The 19296-nt window shown below is 37.1% G+C and overlaps 1 protein-coding gene across 3 annotated transcripts in view; it reads left to right on the top strand.

Annotated features, from left to right (window-relative positions):
- Positions 1–19296, top strand: part of LOC117377340 (LIM and calponin homology domains-containing protein 1-like) — a 116418-nt gene that overhangs the window by 63605 nt on the left and 33517 nt on the right. For all 3 annotated transcript variants that reach the window (XM_055225088.1, XM_055225087.1, XM_055225089.1), the window contains exons 5-7: positions 1855–1885; positions 7505–7615; positions 11393–11591. In XM_055225088.1, the coding sequence (XP_055081063.1) occupies positions 1855–1885; positions 7505–7615; positions 11393–11591 (341 nt within the window). The remainder of the gene's footprint in view (positions 1–1854; positions 1886–7504; positions 7616–11392; positions 11592–19296) is intronic.

The raw sequence follows: 19296 nt of genomic DNA, 5'->3' as shown, positions 1-19296 counted from the left end.
ATAAACTTGCGGTCATATCAGCATTTCTATTTGCAGCGCCACCACAACCACAAAACATTCCCACACATTACTCATCTGCTTTTTCAGCTCATTTTCTGTTCTATAACATTGCCAGATTCTGATTGCCACATTCATTTCTTAAAGGTTTATGAATCTTTACACTTTTCAAAAAAATGACAACTAGACAACCAAATCAAATTCAGTTATAGTTTGGTTTAGCTAAAAGATACTATCTAGAATACATGGCCATCCATCACTAAATTATGCAACATCTAGTAACTAATTCCCTTTTCATTATTGCATATGATTGTGGTCTGCTTTTTTTTTTTTTTTTTGGTCTGCTACTGCCAAATGTGCTATAATAGTATTAGTCATTGCATTAATATAGGATGCTCCAGGCTGACATGTGATTTTATTGTGAAAGCACAGTTGGAGGAAATGGTTCAGAGCCAGGCAGATGATATTGTTTGAATTCATTCAGACCATTCTGGAGTCTGTGTTTGTTGAAAGTCTTTATTAAAAGGAGGGACTCAGATGCTCTTCTCATTTCTTTTTGCCAGTTTCCACATTGGAGACATTTTTGCAATGACTATTAAACTTAAAGCACTAAATATCGGCGCTATATAGAATTACTTACATACAGTGCATATTGGTTGGCAACAATATTAGTAGTTATTAGTGTTGTCAAAAATATTTTAAAAAAATCAGATACTAATCAATAGAGATGCTCTGATACAATACTGGTATCAGATATTGGTGTTGATATTGAACATTTTGGTGGATCACATATCTGCTCCCAACATATCAGTCCAACCAGTATTCCATTTTGGTTTATAAATTGGTGTAATAAAACAATTTACTGGACAATTTTGGCCCAAAATGTCTCATAATATTATTAAACATGTAGTTTTACAAAGCTGTTCTGTGGTTACAAAACTTTGGATAATTTTTGCCTTATGCTGTTTGTGTTTAAAGGAAATAAGTTATATTTTCAGTCTCTGCCGTAGTATCAGTTGATATTAGGTATCAGCAGATGCTTAAAGCCAAAGTACTGAAATCGGTATCAGCACAGAAATCTGATCACAATCTTATCTAAACACGACATTATTTAAACTCACATTTTGTGTAAATAAAAATCATCTTAAAAGTCATATTGAATGACCATATCCAGCAGCTGTTCCATTCATCTCACTCTTTATAGAATCCCATGGTTAACCACAGGTTCCACATTTCTTCACTTTGGCAGCCTGCACAGAGCTAAGTGGTCACTATGTGGTCTGAATGTGCACGAGCTTTCACATGACTTGGCAGGATAACCACCTGAATAGTACTGAAATGTTGAATGTTTATTTTATAGCAGTTTATAATGCTATTTTATTTGTCCCATAACAATATAGGCAAATGCAAATGTGATCTTGTTAAAATACACTAGACAAAATAGCAAATCCAAAATGTCATGATACTTTATGTGGCATTACAGTGAGAATATAACTCTCTGCCAAATCAATATCTGTATGAAGTTAAAGGGCTTATATTACACTATTGTCTGATCTGTTATAATGTTGTTTCCTCATCAAAAATATACTAAAGTAACATTTCCCCCTTTAAGATGAATGCCACCACTCTTTGCCTTGATGTTCGGCTAAATAAATCATTTCCTCAGTTCATTTGTGTTGACAGAGTAGATGCAGAACCTTTGCTATCTATCAGTGAGTAATAATATTGTTATGTGCAATGCATCTTGTATCAAATTAACAAGCATGCGATTCTCAACCATAGTTCAAACAGGATTTTAAACTGTGCAATAGGAATATATCCCATGACTGACTGTATATCTCTTGTCCTTTGTCCTAGGGGAAGCGACTGCAGCCGAAAACTCAAGAATGTAAGTACAGCTTCTGGATTGGCCCCGTGATAACGCTAAATGTATGCTAGCTAGTGCGGAAGCTATTATTATATCGCAGTTTGTCACTTTAATGCTCCACCTCTCTCCACCTTCCCAAGTCTGTAACACTCTACCATATTATGTTGTTTTCACGTAGCTTTGGTTCAACTTCACACAGGCTATATTTTCCATTTTCTCTTTCAATACCAATACTGTACATATCTTGCATATTAAAGGACCTGTATTACGTAGCATTGACTCTTGAGCTTTTAGTCATGTTAGAATGTTGTTACCTCATCAAAAACATGCCCGTTGGTGTGTTTTGTGTCATTCTTACATGTTTTAGTAACCCTTTATTATTAGTCTGTCCACATCCCCAAAGCTCAAAATGCTCTGTTCCACCTTGTGATGTCATGAAGCAGTAGTGTTTAAGTTAACAGCTTCTTTTTACCTTTTGTTCAGTATAGATTGGCAATTCTAGGGCTGAAATTATCCAAATGATTCTAGTGAAGGTGTATGGAGTTTAAAAACACAGTGGAGCACTTCATGCATCACCACATGACATCACAAGGTGGACCAGAGCGTAAATATGCAGGATTTGTGTGTTAAACAGCTCCAGGTATGTTTTAGATGAGGAAACAACATTATAACATTGATCTAAAATAGCATAATAAGGGCTCTTTAAACCTGCATTGAATGTTTGGCTAATTTTACGTAAAAATGTGACAGAATTTTAGATTTTTGAAAATGTATATGATCATAAAAATTGTTTTGCAATGCTTCCTACAGAGATACATGCTTTTGTAAACGAGTGTCGTAGAGTGAGTATTATGTCAGATATGGCACAGATTGCATGTGGATAGTGTTACAGCCTTTTGTTTGTCTGTTGTGTTGACATGTAGCTGCTGGAGTCTTTTACATTAGATACTTCATGGGAGTAAAGTTTCAACAGACAAATATATAATTTTTAAATCAAGAAATAGAAAAGATATTAAGCTTAGAATATAATAGTGGCTTAATGAAAACTTTGCAAAACAACATTTATACAAAGATCCATTTGTTTGTGGAATAGTTAAAAGATATGGAGCTATGTCACAGTTTGTATGGTTAACTATCTGAATTTCAAATCTTGACTTCAATCACAGGCTTGAATTGACTTTGACATGCACAATTTTCACTATAATAGGTCTATTATATATTTCAGAACTACAGCGTGTACAAGCTCTGAGTGTTAATAAAGTATTCATTTCTGTCAAAAAAAAACATTTGAATTGTACTCGAAAAAGATAAATTACTTTTTAAGGCTACCTCTCCTTCCCTCTCTGTCTTTTTTTCAGACTCACTTGTGCTCGTTGGTCTTCTTCTGACAAATCTGACAGAGCTGGCACACTATCAGACTGCAGTAACGTAGATAGCATCTAGTGGTGATATGTGAGACTATAACAGGGGAAAGTCAGCCAATGTAATTACAGTATTTCCAAATATATTTCAAATATATTCTGCATTCAACAAGATACTTATTTTAAAGACCTATTGGGCTTGTATCTGCTCTATAGTTGTAAACTATGACGTCCGCCGATCATTAAGTTATAATTTGCACTTTTTAAATTGTAATATTAATCTAAAAAAAAAAAAAAAAGGCTTAATAAAAGAAAACGGTCAAGGGTCATGTAGCTGTCAGCCTCTCCTATGGACAGCTGCACATCACACGAAAGAGCCGTGGATTTATTTTCATCTGTACCAAAATTACTCTGTGACATTGCTGAATCCTACGTGTATTACCAATTTAAAAAAATAAAAGTAAGTAAGAATAGAGCAGTGGTTGTATATGGCGGTGAAATCGGGGATTGATCGACAATATCGCGTCTTTAAAATCAGCCATTAATTATTGCTCAAACATGCATGAATCACTCCAAATACAACTTTAGGTGAGTAAATGGTGAGGGGAAACAATTACAACATGGTTAAAAGCTCTGAAAAGGTGATTTTGCATAATAGTTCTGCTTTAAACCATTATTGAGGATCTGTTTCTTTTTAAACCTAACTGTTGATGCAGTAAATAGTCATATTTCAACACCATCCATTTACATAAACAACCCATGTAACATTTAATATTTCATTTCTGGCCTCATTTTTGCTCTTCACTGTGAACATCCTTTCACAGCTCATTCTGCTGCCTCCTCTCAGAAGTGGACCACTGACTAGCCCTGCCTACTCTGCAGCTTCAGCCTCTCTCTCTCTCTGTGTCCCTCCTCTCACTCTCTCTCTCCCCTCCTCCTCTTTCTCTCTCCCTCTTTCACTGATGCTGCTGGCTGTACTGTACCGGCTGATGGAACACACTACCAGCTCTTTTAGCTGACTCTACAAGCACTATCACTATAGGCTAAGCAGCAGTGGTTGCAAATTAGCATGCAACTTCTTACAGCTTGCTGCTTTAGCTTGCACTGTATGGCTAGCTCTGGATTAGCCTACCTTTAGCAACCCTTTTCTGCAGCACTTTCAAGGGAGACGGCACCTTGAAGAATCTGCTGATGTGGTAACTATGGTGATCTCGCTAAATGATCACATATTGAAGTGATGATGACTGGAAGTGTGCTAACGCTAAATAGCTTTTGCGTGCAGAAAAAATGCTAATATGCACATTGTATAGCATATTTGTGGTCTAGGTTAGTAAAGCTATGGGTGCCTGCATGGGAGTTCTTGAGGTACATTTTGTGTTGTGTTTGTAGTGAACTCATGCCCTTAAGCTTATGTCATTCAAACAAAGAGGTAGTTGTTTTTCCACACAACTTTCAAAACTGGTCGGTGCACAAACTTTTCCTGTTACTTAATGCTACATAACTTAAACATAGGTGTCAGTCATGTGTTGGAAAATTGCTGTTGGTTGGATGCGTGGTTGGCTGGTTGGTTTGTTGTTGGTCAGGTCGTGTTGGTGTGTGTGGAGTGATGGGGGCCCGTCTGTCAATGAGGTCAATAAGAGAGGGCCAAAATAGTAGCGAGTAGCGTGTACTGACCCACTTCAAAGGGTGGGGAAAGATCTGATCATTAATTCAATGGAAGAATGGACTATATTGCACCTATAAGTAATGAATTGGTAGTTTTCAGAATGGGATTATGTGTCTTTTCAGAATGGAAATCGGAGCCAATACACCTGTTGCAAAATTGTTCCAGCTGTATTTAGTTATTAGTTTTTTTCCCACCCATATTCTTATAGTTATTTGGCCACTATCACGTATTGACAGACAATTTTTCCATGCAAACACAATGCATTATAGGCTAGTTTACCTTCTACTTATCCTACTGTGTAAATACAAGTTCACTCTGAGAGAATCAATGTGAATGAGGCTCCGTTCTGAGAGGTGAGAACTGAAATAAACCTGCACTCTGTTGCACCGGTCCCCTAGAGAGGCTGTTGGCATGGGTACAGTAAATATAGAAGAGCAGGTTGGCAGCCCTTCTGAAGGTGTAGTTGCCATCATCTGATCTGTATGTAATCACTCTAAGATAAGGCTTTTAACATTAACTGAACCTGATGGATTATATCATGTGAAATGGAGAAAGTTATTATTTGAGTAAAATGTACATGTTCAATTGGAATTAACAATATTACCTTTTATTTTACTTTAATTTACTGTCAGCAATTACAGCTTGGGACCACCAATATGATACTGGTATCTGATATCTGGTATGATTTACTAGACAGTGTTGGCCTAAAACATTTAATAATAAAACTGTATTTTTACAAAGCTGTTCTGTAGTTACAAAACCCATTTGGATCATTTTTTACCTTATGCTGTTTGTGTTTAAAAGAAATAAATTATAGTTTCAGTCTCTGCCCTAGTATCGGTTGTTACCGGGTATCAGCAACTACTTAAAGCCAAGTATCGTCAAGTAGTATCAGAACTGAAAAACCAAAAGCAGCCATTAGTCTTGTACTACTAATTTTCTTGCAATAATAAAATGCTAGGCTACTTGTATTACACGCTCTGTTGGTACTATTAAATTTACTAGAGCTCTTGTGTTACTACTACTACTACTACTACTATTACTACTGCCACACCTTCAATCTCAGCAATTCACAAAAGGATGTTTAGTAATTCCAAGTTTGTGGCACTGTTAGACATGGCTAAAGCACAAACACTACTTCTGGTTTATTGTCAGTTTTTCTGCATTTATTTTACTTCTCTGCACCTCTGTCATGTTTAATTCTATTTATGTTTATGGCTAATAGTAGGTGCTTTATTTACGACCTTGATACGATCTTGAGTGGCGAGCATCCGTGAACAGGAAACTTCTGTTCCTACTGCGTGCTAGCTTTGTTTTGCTGGTTTATCACGAGATCAGGTCAATGTTTGGTGAGAAATATCAATCGAAACATAGCTTATGACTACTGTACTGCTAATGTTGGCTATAATGCTCTTTTTCTCATGCTCCTAACAATGAACAATCACAAGCATCCACAAATTTTACTTTTATTTTATTCAGAAATATTTGAAGTTGCAGAATTTTTCCCCAGTATATATTAGCATCTTATTCGTTAAGTCTATGTGCCCGACTAAAATGGATCTGACCTGGTTTGTGTGCAGTACCATCAATCACAGTGTGAAGTGAACAGGATGGCTTTTTGCTCCTAGTAGAAGTGCCCTAGCTGGAGTAGGGACCCAACAATGGCCACTTCTTGTCTTATTTGCACAGGACCCTAATGCTAACATGTCACCCTTCAGAGTAGTGGATGGATTAGAGCAGGCAGGAAAGTATCATGTATTGAATGTTGCCTAAGGGGATAGGAAAAACACTTGTGTGGTAACTTTCTGACTGACGACTTATGAGAATAGACGTACTAATTAAGGATTTGAGAACGCTTTGGGGAAAAGGTTTATGCTATTTAAGATGAGCTTTGCAAATTAGAAATAAGCCAGTATATTGGGGTTTCAGTTTATCGTAGCAAACGATGTAGTACTAAGTAAGTTTTCTGTTCAAGTAGAAGTAATATTGACCATTAAGAGTTTGCATAAATATTAAAGGTACTTCTCTAAATTATATTGGAAGTATACCCAACTACAGTGATTTTAGTAACATTTTAAAACAGTCCCTCAAATAAGTATTCCAGTGAAAAACTTGGCTTTTCTATCGGCTATCAGAATTACGTTTACCCCTGTAAAAATAATAATATTGTCTGGTGTTAGTATTGGTAATCGGTATCGACAAATAGTCAAAATATAGACTTCTGCTCATACTTGTTTTGGAAAAAGTGGTATCGTGGCATCCTTTGTATCAATATATCGCAATAATTAGAGTAATTTTCTGTACATTTTACAAAAGGATTTACATAGTAGACATAATTATACAGTGCTAAAATGTTGTTGCTTGTTTTGTTATGGAATACATGTAACATATTTACATTTTTATCCTAAAAATGTATGTTTTTCATATTAAGTTTATGCAAATGGTAATATATTGCAGAATATTAGGTACAATATATCACATGTATCGCAAAATTTTGCTATTTTTGTATTAAATATTGTCCATAGGCTAGTGTGACAATGAATATGTGACGGTTGGAAAGGTCTTAAATTTTATGTGGTCCAACCCTAATATCCTTGTTTCTTGCTTGTGCAGGTTCTGATCACTCTTTATTGGCTGGGTCGTGCTGCCAACTGCTGTACCTCCTACAACGGGCCCACGCTGGACCTGGCACAGTTTGAAGGCCTGCTGTCACAGATGCGAAAGGTTGGCTCATATCATGTTCATAATCATAAGGAGACTATGTTCTTACATGCATCAAACACCACTCAAAAAGGCAATTTGCTTTCAAAGTCATTGTACTCCTTTATATTGTGTATTAACCAGTGTATGTATGCCATAATATATCTGCATAAATGAAAACAGTGAAATGTGCAAATTCAACAAAACACTACTACTAAATATGTTAACAATTTCTTAACTAACTATTGCTCTTACTTAAAAAAAAATCTAGAAATGTGGAGATTCAAGTAGAAGTCACAGAAATGTATACCCATTTTGGAAAGATTATCACATGTTCTTTTGCACAAATACATTTTTTATCATAATTTTTAAACATATCTTTAAAAAATATCTTAAAAAACAACAATATTAGCTATATGATTTTACCCCCCTCTAAATCTCGAGAATACACAGTTTTTTATTGTTTTTTTTTAATACAATTTCCATTTATACAAAGACTTGTGTACAACTTATCCTGCTTATTTTTGTTCCCGACCTCCTAGACACCTCCAGCACATGCCTCTGTCATCCCTGCTTTGTTCCACCTTTTAGACAGAGCTGTATAAAATTCACAAGTCAGCATTGGCCCGCCTCCAGGGAACACAAACACTACCCATGACAACCCCTCTAACCATGATATCACCTCTATGATATGAATCTGAATTTTACTGCAAGCTCAGCAAAAAAAAAATCCCAGATGTTGAAATTTGGAACTAATAGCTGAATATAAAAATACATTGTAGATAGTGTGACATAAGCTAAAGCAGGTAGGTTTGGGTAGAGGTAAAAAGAATGCTGAGAATGAAATACCATTGTAGCCAAGCAGAAATCAAAACAATATTTCAAGGACTTAGTTGCATAAGAGAGGTCAAGATCAGGAAGCTATTCTGTAGACAGGAAAAGACCCTACCCCACCTTGTTTTAGTTCTAAACATGTGCTCCAAACACAGAGGGGGTCAATGTGGTCCAAGTAGCAGAAAATGAATCTTACTTTATGGGCTTGTTTTCATAGGATTTATACAGGGACGTTTTTATGAATGGACTCATGAATGATGGAGTTAAGGAGATTTGAGTGGGGTAGGTTGAAAGTATGGCCTAAGGAGGGAGGACATTAGATTCCTGTATGGATTTACACAAGGAGAAGCCTAAAGAATACAGTCCATAGGTTATGAGAAGAAAAAAGGAAATTGTATTTTATGTTATAGAAGAAGCATGTCATAGATGTGTGTTTACTGCTATGAACAGATTGTGCAGTGCAGGGCATTCTCTCAGAACATCCTGGCTCTTTGGAAAGCCTTATTAATACACACTGGCATGATTATGATTATGATTTTTTTTTTTTTTTTTTTTGTGTGTGTGTATGTGTGTGTGTTTTGAAAGCCTGTTAAGACCTCAAATTTTCATAATTTCCACATTTTAATATTTACAGTTTACATATAATCAATAACAAAGCTTAACTGGTTACAATTTAAGTCTAGACATTGCATTTCATTATGATTTCTATGTGGTCATATGTTTCAGTTAAATCAACTTGACAATGGTTTTAGTGAGGTTAAAAGCCCTTTAGTGTTGCTTGCGTGTGTAACTGACTCTTATGGTGGCAGACAAGCAGCTAGAGTTGGCCTGACATTTTATTTAGTTCTTTTAGCACTTCCATGCATCATTTATTTTCCTCATAAATCAATCATTTCTGTTCAAATTTTGCCATGCGGGATATAAAGTCTGCTCTTGTATATCAGGCTTACCAGGAATATCAGTCAAGTTTACTGAAATATTTTTGTACATTTGTACATTTTATACATAGGGAAGACATCAAATATACAAGTCATATAACTGAAAAAAAAAGAAATCCTTAAGGTATCCACCCTTTGCTTTGTTGACAACTTGTTGACAGGGTACAAGTTAATCAGTTAAGCACAACTCATCGATTACTGAAATGATCATCATCTAATTTGGTAATCAAATAATCGCTAAATAGCGTTTACACCAGGCATGCCAAAACTGTGGCCCAGGGGCCAAATGTGGCCCTCAGACCAATTTTTCTTGGCCCTCAAGCTTCCAGGTGAATTGGCCCATATTACCATAAACAATACTTTTTTCTGCATATTTCTGAAAATCTGAAAATGTTTAAGTGTGTAGTTTTAGTGGTTTTGATTTTGTCTGTAAATATACTCCTAATATACGCAAAATGATCGCGAGTTGCAGCCCTAAAATTTCCTTCTGGGGACAATAAAGTGTGCCTTAACCTTTAAATATTTGGTCTATTCCAGAAGAAATGACAGATGATTGCCACTTCTAGATTATGGTTGCCTTAGTGAGGTGATATTGTATTCCTGTATCAAATAATATTTAAACTTAAACATTTAGTGGCCAAACTGAACCATTACAACTGGATCTTCAGAACAACAAGCTCACAAACAAAGCGAAGATTAGTACGATCAAAGCTAAAATCTAAGACATGCCGAAACACCTACTGCACGACAAAGACCTTCAGGACAACATGGGGCACATACAGAGGCCGCTCTTGAGGAGGAGATAAAGGCTCTGCAGGCCAAAAAGAAACAACTGGAGGACACGCAGCTGAACGTTGAGAATGCCATCTACGAGTGTTATGCCCTAGCTGACGAAGAGCTGGGCCCGCTGGAGAAGTATCAGGAGCTCATTCAACATTACCAGATCAGGAAGAAGGAGCAGCCAGAGCAGGGAAAGGAGTGGGGGAATTCTATAGCAAACTGTCAAGCGAATATGGTCTGAGCTCAGGTCAGACTACAGATGGTAGACAAGAAGCTCTACAAATACGAAGACAAATGGGTAGAGGGTCTGGTCTGGCAACAGGAACTAGACAGGACCCTCAGAGAAGTTCAAGCCAAGCTGCAAAAAGAGAAGCTACAACTCCAGGAAGTGATTGCCGTTCTTCAGTGCAATAAAAGCACAGATAATTGACCCAGTGTATTTAATTGAGTCTATATTTTGAATGTTACATGGTGGGGCTTTATATGTTGTTTTAATGTAGAACAGTGTTTGGGATTGTGTCATCACACCTCAGTTAGCCTAATGTCCCTGACTTTTGCTGTCTTCAAAACATTAAAAACAGAACTAGTTTAGTTGACTTTGCAGAGGTCCAAACTTATTACTCACTTTCCTCATGGATTCCGAGCATCCTCTTATTCACCATGATGAGTTTTTAAGCATGCTTCACAACTTTTAGGGGCTAATGCTAACAATTAGCATGCTAACAGCGCACTTCTTTTTTATTCATTAAGAGCTGCTTATGCAATATGAGTGTACCAGGGTAACGCTTATTTTGCGCAACTGCACAGAAAAAAATGTGGTTAAGATTTTAAGATGCTGCATACTAAACTTGGCAAACAATACATTTTATTATATTTATTAGTTTTTTGTTTGTTTTTTATCGCCAAAAGACGCATGCATTTTTAATGTGAGCAAGTTTGCTTCTCCACAGATCTCACCTGGAACTTGGCCTAATGGCATTGCCTGCTCATCTCCATGGACATATATATTTTTAATACCATATTGTAGTATATCAGAAATGTTGTGCATCTTTAATTTAAGTTACTTAACCTTTGATATTCTTGTAATCAACATCTATGTCATTCATTTAAATGGTGGTTGTTTGGCCATGAGTGGTTGTTTGGCCAAGGATATGTACATATCCTCTGTATTGTTTTCCATGTTATTTAGAGGTTTGTTTGTTTCAAATTTGCTATGACCATAGAGTCATGAATGCATGTCTGTCCACAGGAGGCAGAGGAGGCGGACAGCCCCGGACGCAGCATCAGGGACAGTGGCTACATTGACAGCTGGGACTCAGAGCGCAGTGACTCTCTCTCTCCTCCTGCACACGGCCGAGAGGACTCACTCGACAGCCTGGACTCCCTCGGCTCTCGCTCCAGACAAACGCCGTCCCCTGACGCCCTGGGGCCCCGCGCCAACAGCGATGGTACGGCTCTCACACACAGTAATGATTGTGGTAGTATTGATAAAATATAATACTCTATGTGGCAAAAGTTCCGGGTTCGATGCCCGGGCCTTTCTGTGCGGCGTTTGCATGTATCTCCCTCTGTCTGGTGGGTTTCTCTGTTTTTCCCATCAACCCAAAACATGCACAAGAGATACAATCCTCCAGCTAAGGTAGTCCTGACCAAGCCTAGATCAAGATCTAGAGATGGGTCTCAGGGCACCGACTTTTCCTGACAGGTTGCCCCAGCACCATTGAAGGGTGATTCAAATGCAGAGGACAAATTTTCCTAAGAGGACAATAAAATGTTCCTTAACCTTAAAATATAAGGGCGTAACAATGTAATATAATGTTTGTTTTAGATGTGACGGGTAAAAAAGCTACTAATAATATGTATGGTTGCAATGATTTTTGACTAGTGATTGCATTTATTTTTACTTCCACACACACCAAATCAAAATGGGGATTAAACTAGGACTAACCTAGTAACTAAACCTGAACTAGACCAGGAACAAACCAAACAAGTTTACATCAGCTCTAAAATGCACTTAAACCTGGACTAAACCAGAGCTTGGGCGAACTAACTGACCTTGAAGTTATCATCCATAGTTTATTTGTAGATGGGTGGATTTTTCTTTTGAAATTGTATCAGAAAAATGCAGCAACAAATTTATACAAGACAATGCAATTTACAAGATGAAAAGAAACTATTGTGAAGTTTTCAGTGTTTGGTCTAGCTTTGCATAGCCATTGTAATAGTTCAGTTTGTATTCTGTACCAATAACTACATTGTTTTTGTGGCAGTTGAACAACACATTAGCATATCATCCAAGAAATAGAGAAAACAGAATAAAATATGTATTGCATCCATTTCCAGGAAACAACAGATTTAGATAGAAACTCTTTGAATGTTTATCCTACATTTTGAGAGACATAACTTGGCCTGGAATATACATATTACCTACTTAACATACTTAAATTATTTCTGTCCTATAGTATTGTTGTTTTCTACTGACTACTGTTCACTACACTATGTCACAGCACTATTTCTTCTTCAGTTTAAAATATGAGGTAGTTTAAATGAGAGGTTAGCAGACATACACTTGTGTGACAGGAGTCAGTGTGAGTTACAGGATCCAGATGGAAGAGCCACGTTGTAGACAGTGCTACTACAGAGGCCTGCTGCTGTGGGGGAGACTGCCCAGGACCTGCCAGACATAATACACTTTACTATATCTATGCTGTCTGATGTGGAAAACGAAGACCTTGTTATGGCAGCATCACACATGGGCTTGTTTTTTTGGTGTTTTTTTTTTTTTTAGTTTGTTTTTTGTTTTTGTTTTTATCTGCAATGTTTTAAATCAACATCAATTCTAATGATGGGCGATATTTTGATGGTAATATTTCTATTGGTGATATCTGGGATGGTTTCATAGATGAGTAAATACAGTTAAAGCTGCAATACCCCATTTTCAAACCACAAAAGGAGGAAACCTGTATTTAAATCTATCTGTCAAATTCCTAACACTCACAAACTCGTTTGCACATGGCCTTATAAATGCTTTTTTCAGAAGACAAATTGAAACTAGGCTGAACTGCCAAAGTGCAGTCAATACTAGCACTGTTGACATGATGACTCATGCCTCCTGGTTTGTAAAGTATAAAATTCTTTGATATTAGATTTGAATGTACTCATTTGAATGAGTTAACATTTCAGGCAACTTCATCATATAGCTTTCACGAAGGCAGGTACCCCAGCTTTAATGTTTCAACCTAAAGTGCATATAACAAGTTAGATTGCTCTTTTCACTAAAACATGGCTAACATCAATATATTTAAGATTTTACTAAAAACCTTACCATAGTTTGACAATTTTATTTTATTTTTTCATATATGAAGACGTAATTCCATATGTGTTACCTAGCAACCGAGATGTTAATATAGACGAAAACCTGTTTACAATGCACCATTTAAACAGTTATGATTAGACTAATAAATATATATGACAACAACTTTATTTTGTTAAATGAATGTTTAAAATGTCCAAAAAATGTGTTCCTTATGAATACATTTTCCCTGGATTTTGTATTAAATTTTCAGTATTATTGACATTGGTAGAGGTATTTTTTTCTTTTAGAACCCGCTGCTATTTCCTGTATTTTTCTACTTTTCTTTCCAACATTTCAGCCACTTAATTGATGATAAATATTTACCACAGGTACAATCCCACCAAACCAATTAATCAGACAAACATGAAAACCCGTCATGCTGACTCCTACTTCACTTAAATGTCATGCCTTGCCATGGATTTTAAAATATTAATATTAATTTGTGCATGGTTGATGAGGGAAGTGGAGCAACTCAAAAAGAAACACAAGGAAAATATGCAAACAACAGAAATGTCTTTGGTCCTTTGAGGTCCTAACCACTTTATTTATTCCTTTGTTTCTCATACTTGAATTCATTGGTTAATTGCACAATAGCTAAATACAGTTGCTCAATATTGCGCAAGTCCAAGCTCCACTTCATATTCTCAACAGCTATTTAAAACAACACAATACAAAAACTGCACTAAAAACACAGCTCATTCTTAGGGTGCTTTTTGTCTCTACTTGCTTATGTGTCATCATAACTAAGTAAGCACAAAGTCTACTGCCAAAACACGTTTTTTAAAGGTCTTGTACTACGTTAAACTTGTGAACTATGCTTATAGCTTTAAGCCATGTTAGAATGTTGTTACCTCATTAAAACATACCTGGAATTGTGTTGTTTCATTCACACAAGTTTGAGCAACCTTTTATTATTAGTCTGTCTACATCTCCAAAGTTCAAAATGCTCTGTTCCACTTTGTGATGTTATGAAGCGATAGTTTTCAATTTAACAGCTACCTTTTACCTTTTTAGCTTAGCAGGGGCTGAAATTATCCAAATGATTCTAGTGAAGGTGTATGGAGTTTAAAAACACAGTGGAGCACTTCCTGTATTTCCACATGACATCATAAGGTGGAACAGAGTGTCTTCTGTTTGAGAGAAGAACTCAGTCTAAATATGCAGGATATGTGTGTTTAACAGGTGATTGAAACAAAACACAACTCCAATGATGTTTGTGATGAGGAAACCACATTATAACATCAGAAAATAGTGCAATATTGGCCCTTTAAGTCTCAATGCATTTAATTCATAACAAACAATCACCGAACCTACCATTACTGCATCACCAGTCTTGTCGGAACCACAATTCTTACAAGCTAACATCATATAGTTCTACATTATATTTTCTACACCTATTGTTTTCATTGCATAATAGCTTTCATAGAACTTATCTCTAAATTCCATGTTGTTATTCCACTGGTGACTTGGTCTGTTTGCAGTACTGCACGTGTGTCTGTGTGCACTGTATATAAATAGATGGCATCTCCACTTTGTCACTTGTCGAATCTTGCGTCAACGTCATAGTGTTTGTAGTAACTTTTCAATGGGGATTTACACACAAAAGCCCCTCTGTTTAGAACATCAAGTCTCCGCAGCTAACACACGACTTTTAAGGCAGCGTTGATGGAACTGACTGACAACAGCTAGAGGCGGATTAGGTCATTACGTAAGACACTTCTTGTGGTTGTTTGAACAATGATGCGGTTACGGAGTTGACACTTGATTGATTGGAGGGTAACGGAAACTGAACACCTTGGAGATTATGGTAAACAAAGTGATGTAAACATGCCGTGAAGAAATGTATTTGTGAGTGTGTCTAGTGTGTTTTGTAGCTATTTTGAGTACGATGGTTTACTGTACGTGAGTGTGTTCTCAATTGCATAAAACCAAAGTCAAACCAAAATTGCAGTACACACGCTCTAGATGTGTATAATTTGTTAAAGGTTGATGCCGTATGAGAAAGTGTTGGTATTTTGTTACATGCAGTGGTCAATTAAAAAAATGCTATGTACTTTTCCACTTGTCTCAATGGATATGCCAGAAATGTTTCACAATATGGTATAACTACCTTGCATTTTTTCAATCACAGGTGTTTTATTACTCAGAAAACACCTAGAATAATGGGCATCTTTACTGTGAGCGAGGTTGTCTCTCCACAGATCTGACCTAACTTGACTTGGTAGCACCGCTGGCCTGTCTCTGTGTAGTTTATAGCCATACTGTAGAACATTCAAGGCAACATTCATGGAGTAAATCAGGTGGTGCAAAAATGTGCACTTTTAAGGTGCACATTGTTAGCTACTTTAAGCTACTTGACCTACCTTCAATGTGTTCCTGCCCGGACAGTGGGTGACCAGCTGCCTGGGACCCTTCCGACCTTGAAAGGTTCATGTTCACGAGCACGCCTGTCGACAGAACAGGACTGCCCTTTTGACTCCCCTTTTTAGGAGTACATGTTCATGTTGTAGGGTTGGGGAATGGGTAAAGCTGGAGCAACAGAGGAAACCCATCACAACACAGAGAACATACAATAAACGTAAAATGTCATAGGCGCATAGCTGAGGAAGTTAAGGCAGCAGATGAGATGCCGTCAACAGGACGTTTCCTCTCTTGAAACTACATTTTCGGTTTATAAATTAGCACAGATCAAAGGCTCGTAGTATACTAGCGGCAGCATTAGCTCAATAGGTAGAGCGGTCAACTCCACTGACCCACAGATTGGCCTTGCAACTGCAGCTCCCACAGATAACTGCTGTCTTTGTGTCCTTTGGCAAGACAGTTAAGCCACCTTGAATCCAGTGTCCCAGTGTCTGTGTACACTGGTGTATGTGTGGGTGAATGGGTGAATTGTTCCTTCATGTAAAGTACTTTGAGTGCTTTGAAGGTGGAAAAGCACTAAAGCATACTGACACAAACTAAAAACTATTATTTTGGCCACAAACACAATTACCAACGGTTAATATCGTAAGGGAATCATGACGACATTAAGGCAATTTTCCTATTGTGATATCACCAATACAGTTACATCCCTGCTCTACACAGGTGAAGTTTAATTTTTCCAATAAAACAAAACTGGAACATTCTAACAGTCATCAACAGGCTGTGGCTAACATGCTTTGCTTTTTTAGAGTCAAGAATTATGTCTGACAAGGTGTTTCGAAAAGTAAAAGGGAAATATGCATTTTACTGAGATATAAATTGGCATAACATTTCAGTAAAATCAAAATTCATAATTTGACATGTATGACGACAAAAAATATTGACTATGGCTTGATAAATGAGGTTAAATATTTCTAACCTACTTTTGTAAAATTTAATTGACCAGTAACCAAATGTGTGAAAACACAGACATGTGTTTTTATAATATAAACAACCACTCTCTATGGACCGGATGTTCCGGAAGTCACTTGATATTTGCTATTTTCCTGAATACAATATTAACGTTCTCATGGGCCCCAGGTGGTACAGTCCAGAGAGGTGAGAGCCTTCCAACAATGTAGTTATCAGTCAATCTATGCTCCTTATAATACCAGAACAATACCTCCATTTACAAATATGCACATTGCCAACTGGACTCTCCCTCCCTGACCTTTGAACAAGCTCGTTCACTATTCTGCCTTGTCTGCCTTCACCCAGGCCGCAATTAGGGGACAGAGGAGCAGTTTAATCCAATCTGAGAAAGAAACCCAATATCGGCATTGCTCTTTTGTTTGGCCTGAGTTTTGCAGATGGATACGGTGTTGATAAATGAGCCTATAGAAAGTCTGTCCTCTCAGGTTTCAGTAGATCCCAGACCACGCCTCACTGCCGGCTATGGGCCAAAACCAGAAAGAATGATATCATACACATGGGTATATTGGGACTACAGCTTTGAAGGATTTCCAACTGCTATATTATGGCCTTGTTTTTGTTCTTGTTTTTTCAGTAAGCTCCTCGCCCACATGAATTATATCTGTTTACATTAGATTTCAGTTCTCCCAATGCATTTACACTCAATGGGGACATTTAAGATATTTTATAACTGTGCATAAGGAAACTAATTTCAAAGTATGTTCCCTAGAATGACTTTTAGTTAGAATTGGAAATGAGATTACTGAGCTTTTTAGGGATCTCCTTCTCTGTTAGATGCCTTTGTTTGTAAGAGCACTTTGTCAGTCTCATGATCAGCTATCAGCATTGGTAATTTTCAAATTTGTTGAATTATTTCATAAAGTAGAGACTAACTAATAGTATTTTGCCAAACCACTGACCTTAAACCTAGTACAGTTATATTATATTATTCACTTTGTACCCATATAAATTACCGTTTTAAAGGATTGAAATGAGCACAGTTCCAATTGTGATTTCAAATGGGCTGATCACTACAAACTACACAGCTCGAACTTTGATTTTACCACCTTGTACTGTTACTGAAATCTGGTCTAGTAGCAATCTAGACTTGGTTTGGTGCTGTTCTAGTCCTGTTCTAATCCAGATTGTGGAGAGACCTGGCCGCGAGCACCTGATTTTGATACGTGGTGTAGAGGTGTACTTGAACGATAGCTGGTGTTCAGTACCGGTACCTGAAAAGTCCTTTTTTCTGTATCTTTTCTTCATTGTCCAGAATGACAAAACAGGATATAAATTACATTCTTTGATTCATTTATAGTGACACTACCTTGTACCAACCAATTTTCAATAGGCAAATATTTAATTCTGGATCTGTTTTTCAGTACCAGTAGTACGTCAACTTGATTTAAACATGCTGCACCCCTTTCCACTTCTATACCTCCACTTTTAAACCACATTAAATCATAGTCAAATTGCACGCTGATGCTTTTGACTTAGCTGTACCATAAAGCCTCCCCATGACCTATGATGAAAAGTGGGGTCTTAAACTTCACTGCTCCCATATGTGCACTGGAAGCACACCGCACCACAGTCACTCATGTTTTCAATTGATGGGTTAAAAGATCCATCATTCTATACCTCAAGGCTTACTTTAGCCCTTCAACTGACAGTCATTTCCACTTTGTATCTATTTTGGGATTCAAAAGTTCAAATTCTCCATTGCATCTTTTAGCTTCTTTCTAGGGAAAAGCCTTAGGTCTGTTTAAAATTGTGGGTTGCGCTTGGAAAGATGTACATTAGGTCATAAACTCATTGGATTTACATGGAGTGGAGGAAAGAAAGGGGGAATTCCAGTAGCACACGTGTGGACCATCTTGCGTAGGAATTTTTAAAGACCTTGACGAAAACCAAGACAAGAAAATATGGCCAAAACGTAGCTTGAAGATCATTGATGTTGAGATAAACATAGCATATCAATGTGTCTTGTAAAGGGGAGCGGGCTACAGTGGAATTTAAGAGGTACAGAGGGGAAAGTCCTTGAGATATACACTTTGGGAGAACCAGGTGTTGCTTTTGCAGTTATAGAGCTCAAAGCATGTAAAAGATTTGATACAGACACAGTGGCCTCCCCAGTGAATTCCTCCATGTTGCAGGCTAGAATTTAGTCTCACCGCCCCCCTAATGCAAATCCACTCCTGATTTATGACTTGTTCTATAAATCAAGTTATTATCTCTTTGCGTTGGTTTATGGAAAGTATGTTGCTTTTATGTTTTAAGGTTATTTTAGCATCTGTAGTAAAAATTCAGCATACATAATTGACTTGATCACGATGTCCCCTTTTGCTCTTTGGTCAGCACTCTTAGTCTTTTATTGTAATGTGTTTGTCATTAAAGCAAAAGAAAATCCAGTTCTGTGAAATGGAAAA

Source organism: Periophthalmus magnuspinnatus, chromosome 10, assembly GCF_009829125.3.
Source record: "Periophthalmus magnuspinnatus isolate fPerMag1 chromosome 10, fPerMag1.2.pri, whole genome shotgun sequence".
Classification (NCBI taxonomy): Eukaryota; Metazoa; Chordata; class Actinopteri; order Gobiiformes; family Gobiidae; genus Periophthalmus; species Periophthalmus magnuspinnatus.
The sequence above is the reverse complement of the archived record's forward strand: the minus strand, read 5'-3'. Positions and strand labels throughout refer to the sequence as shown.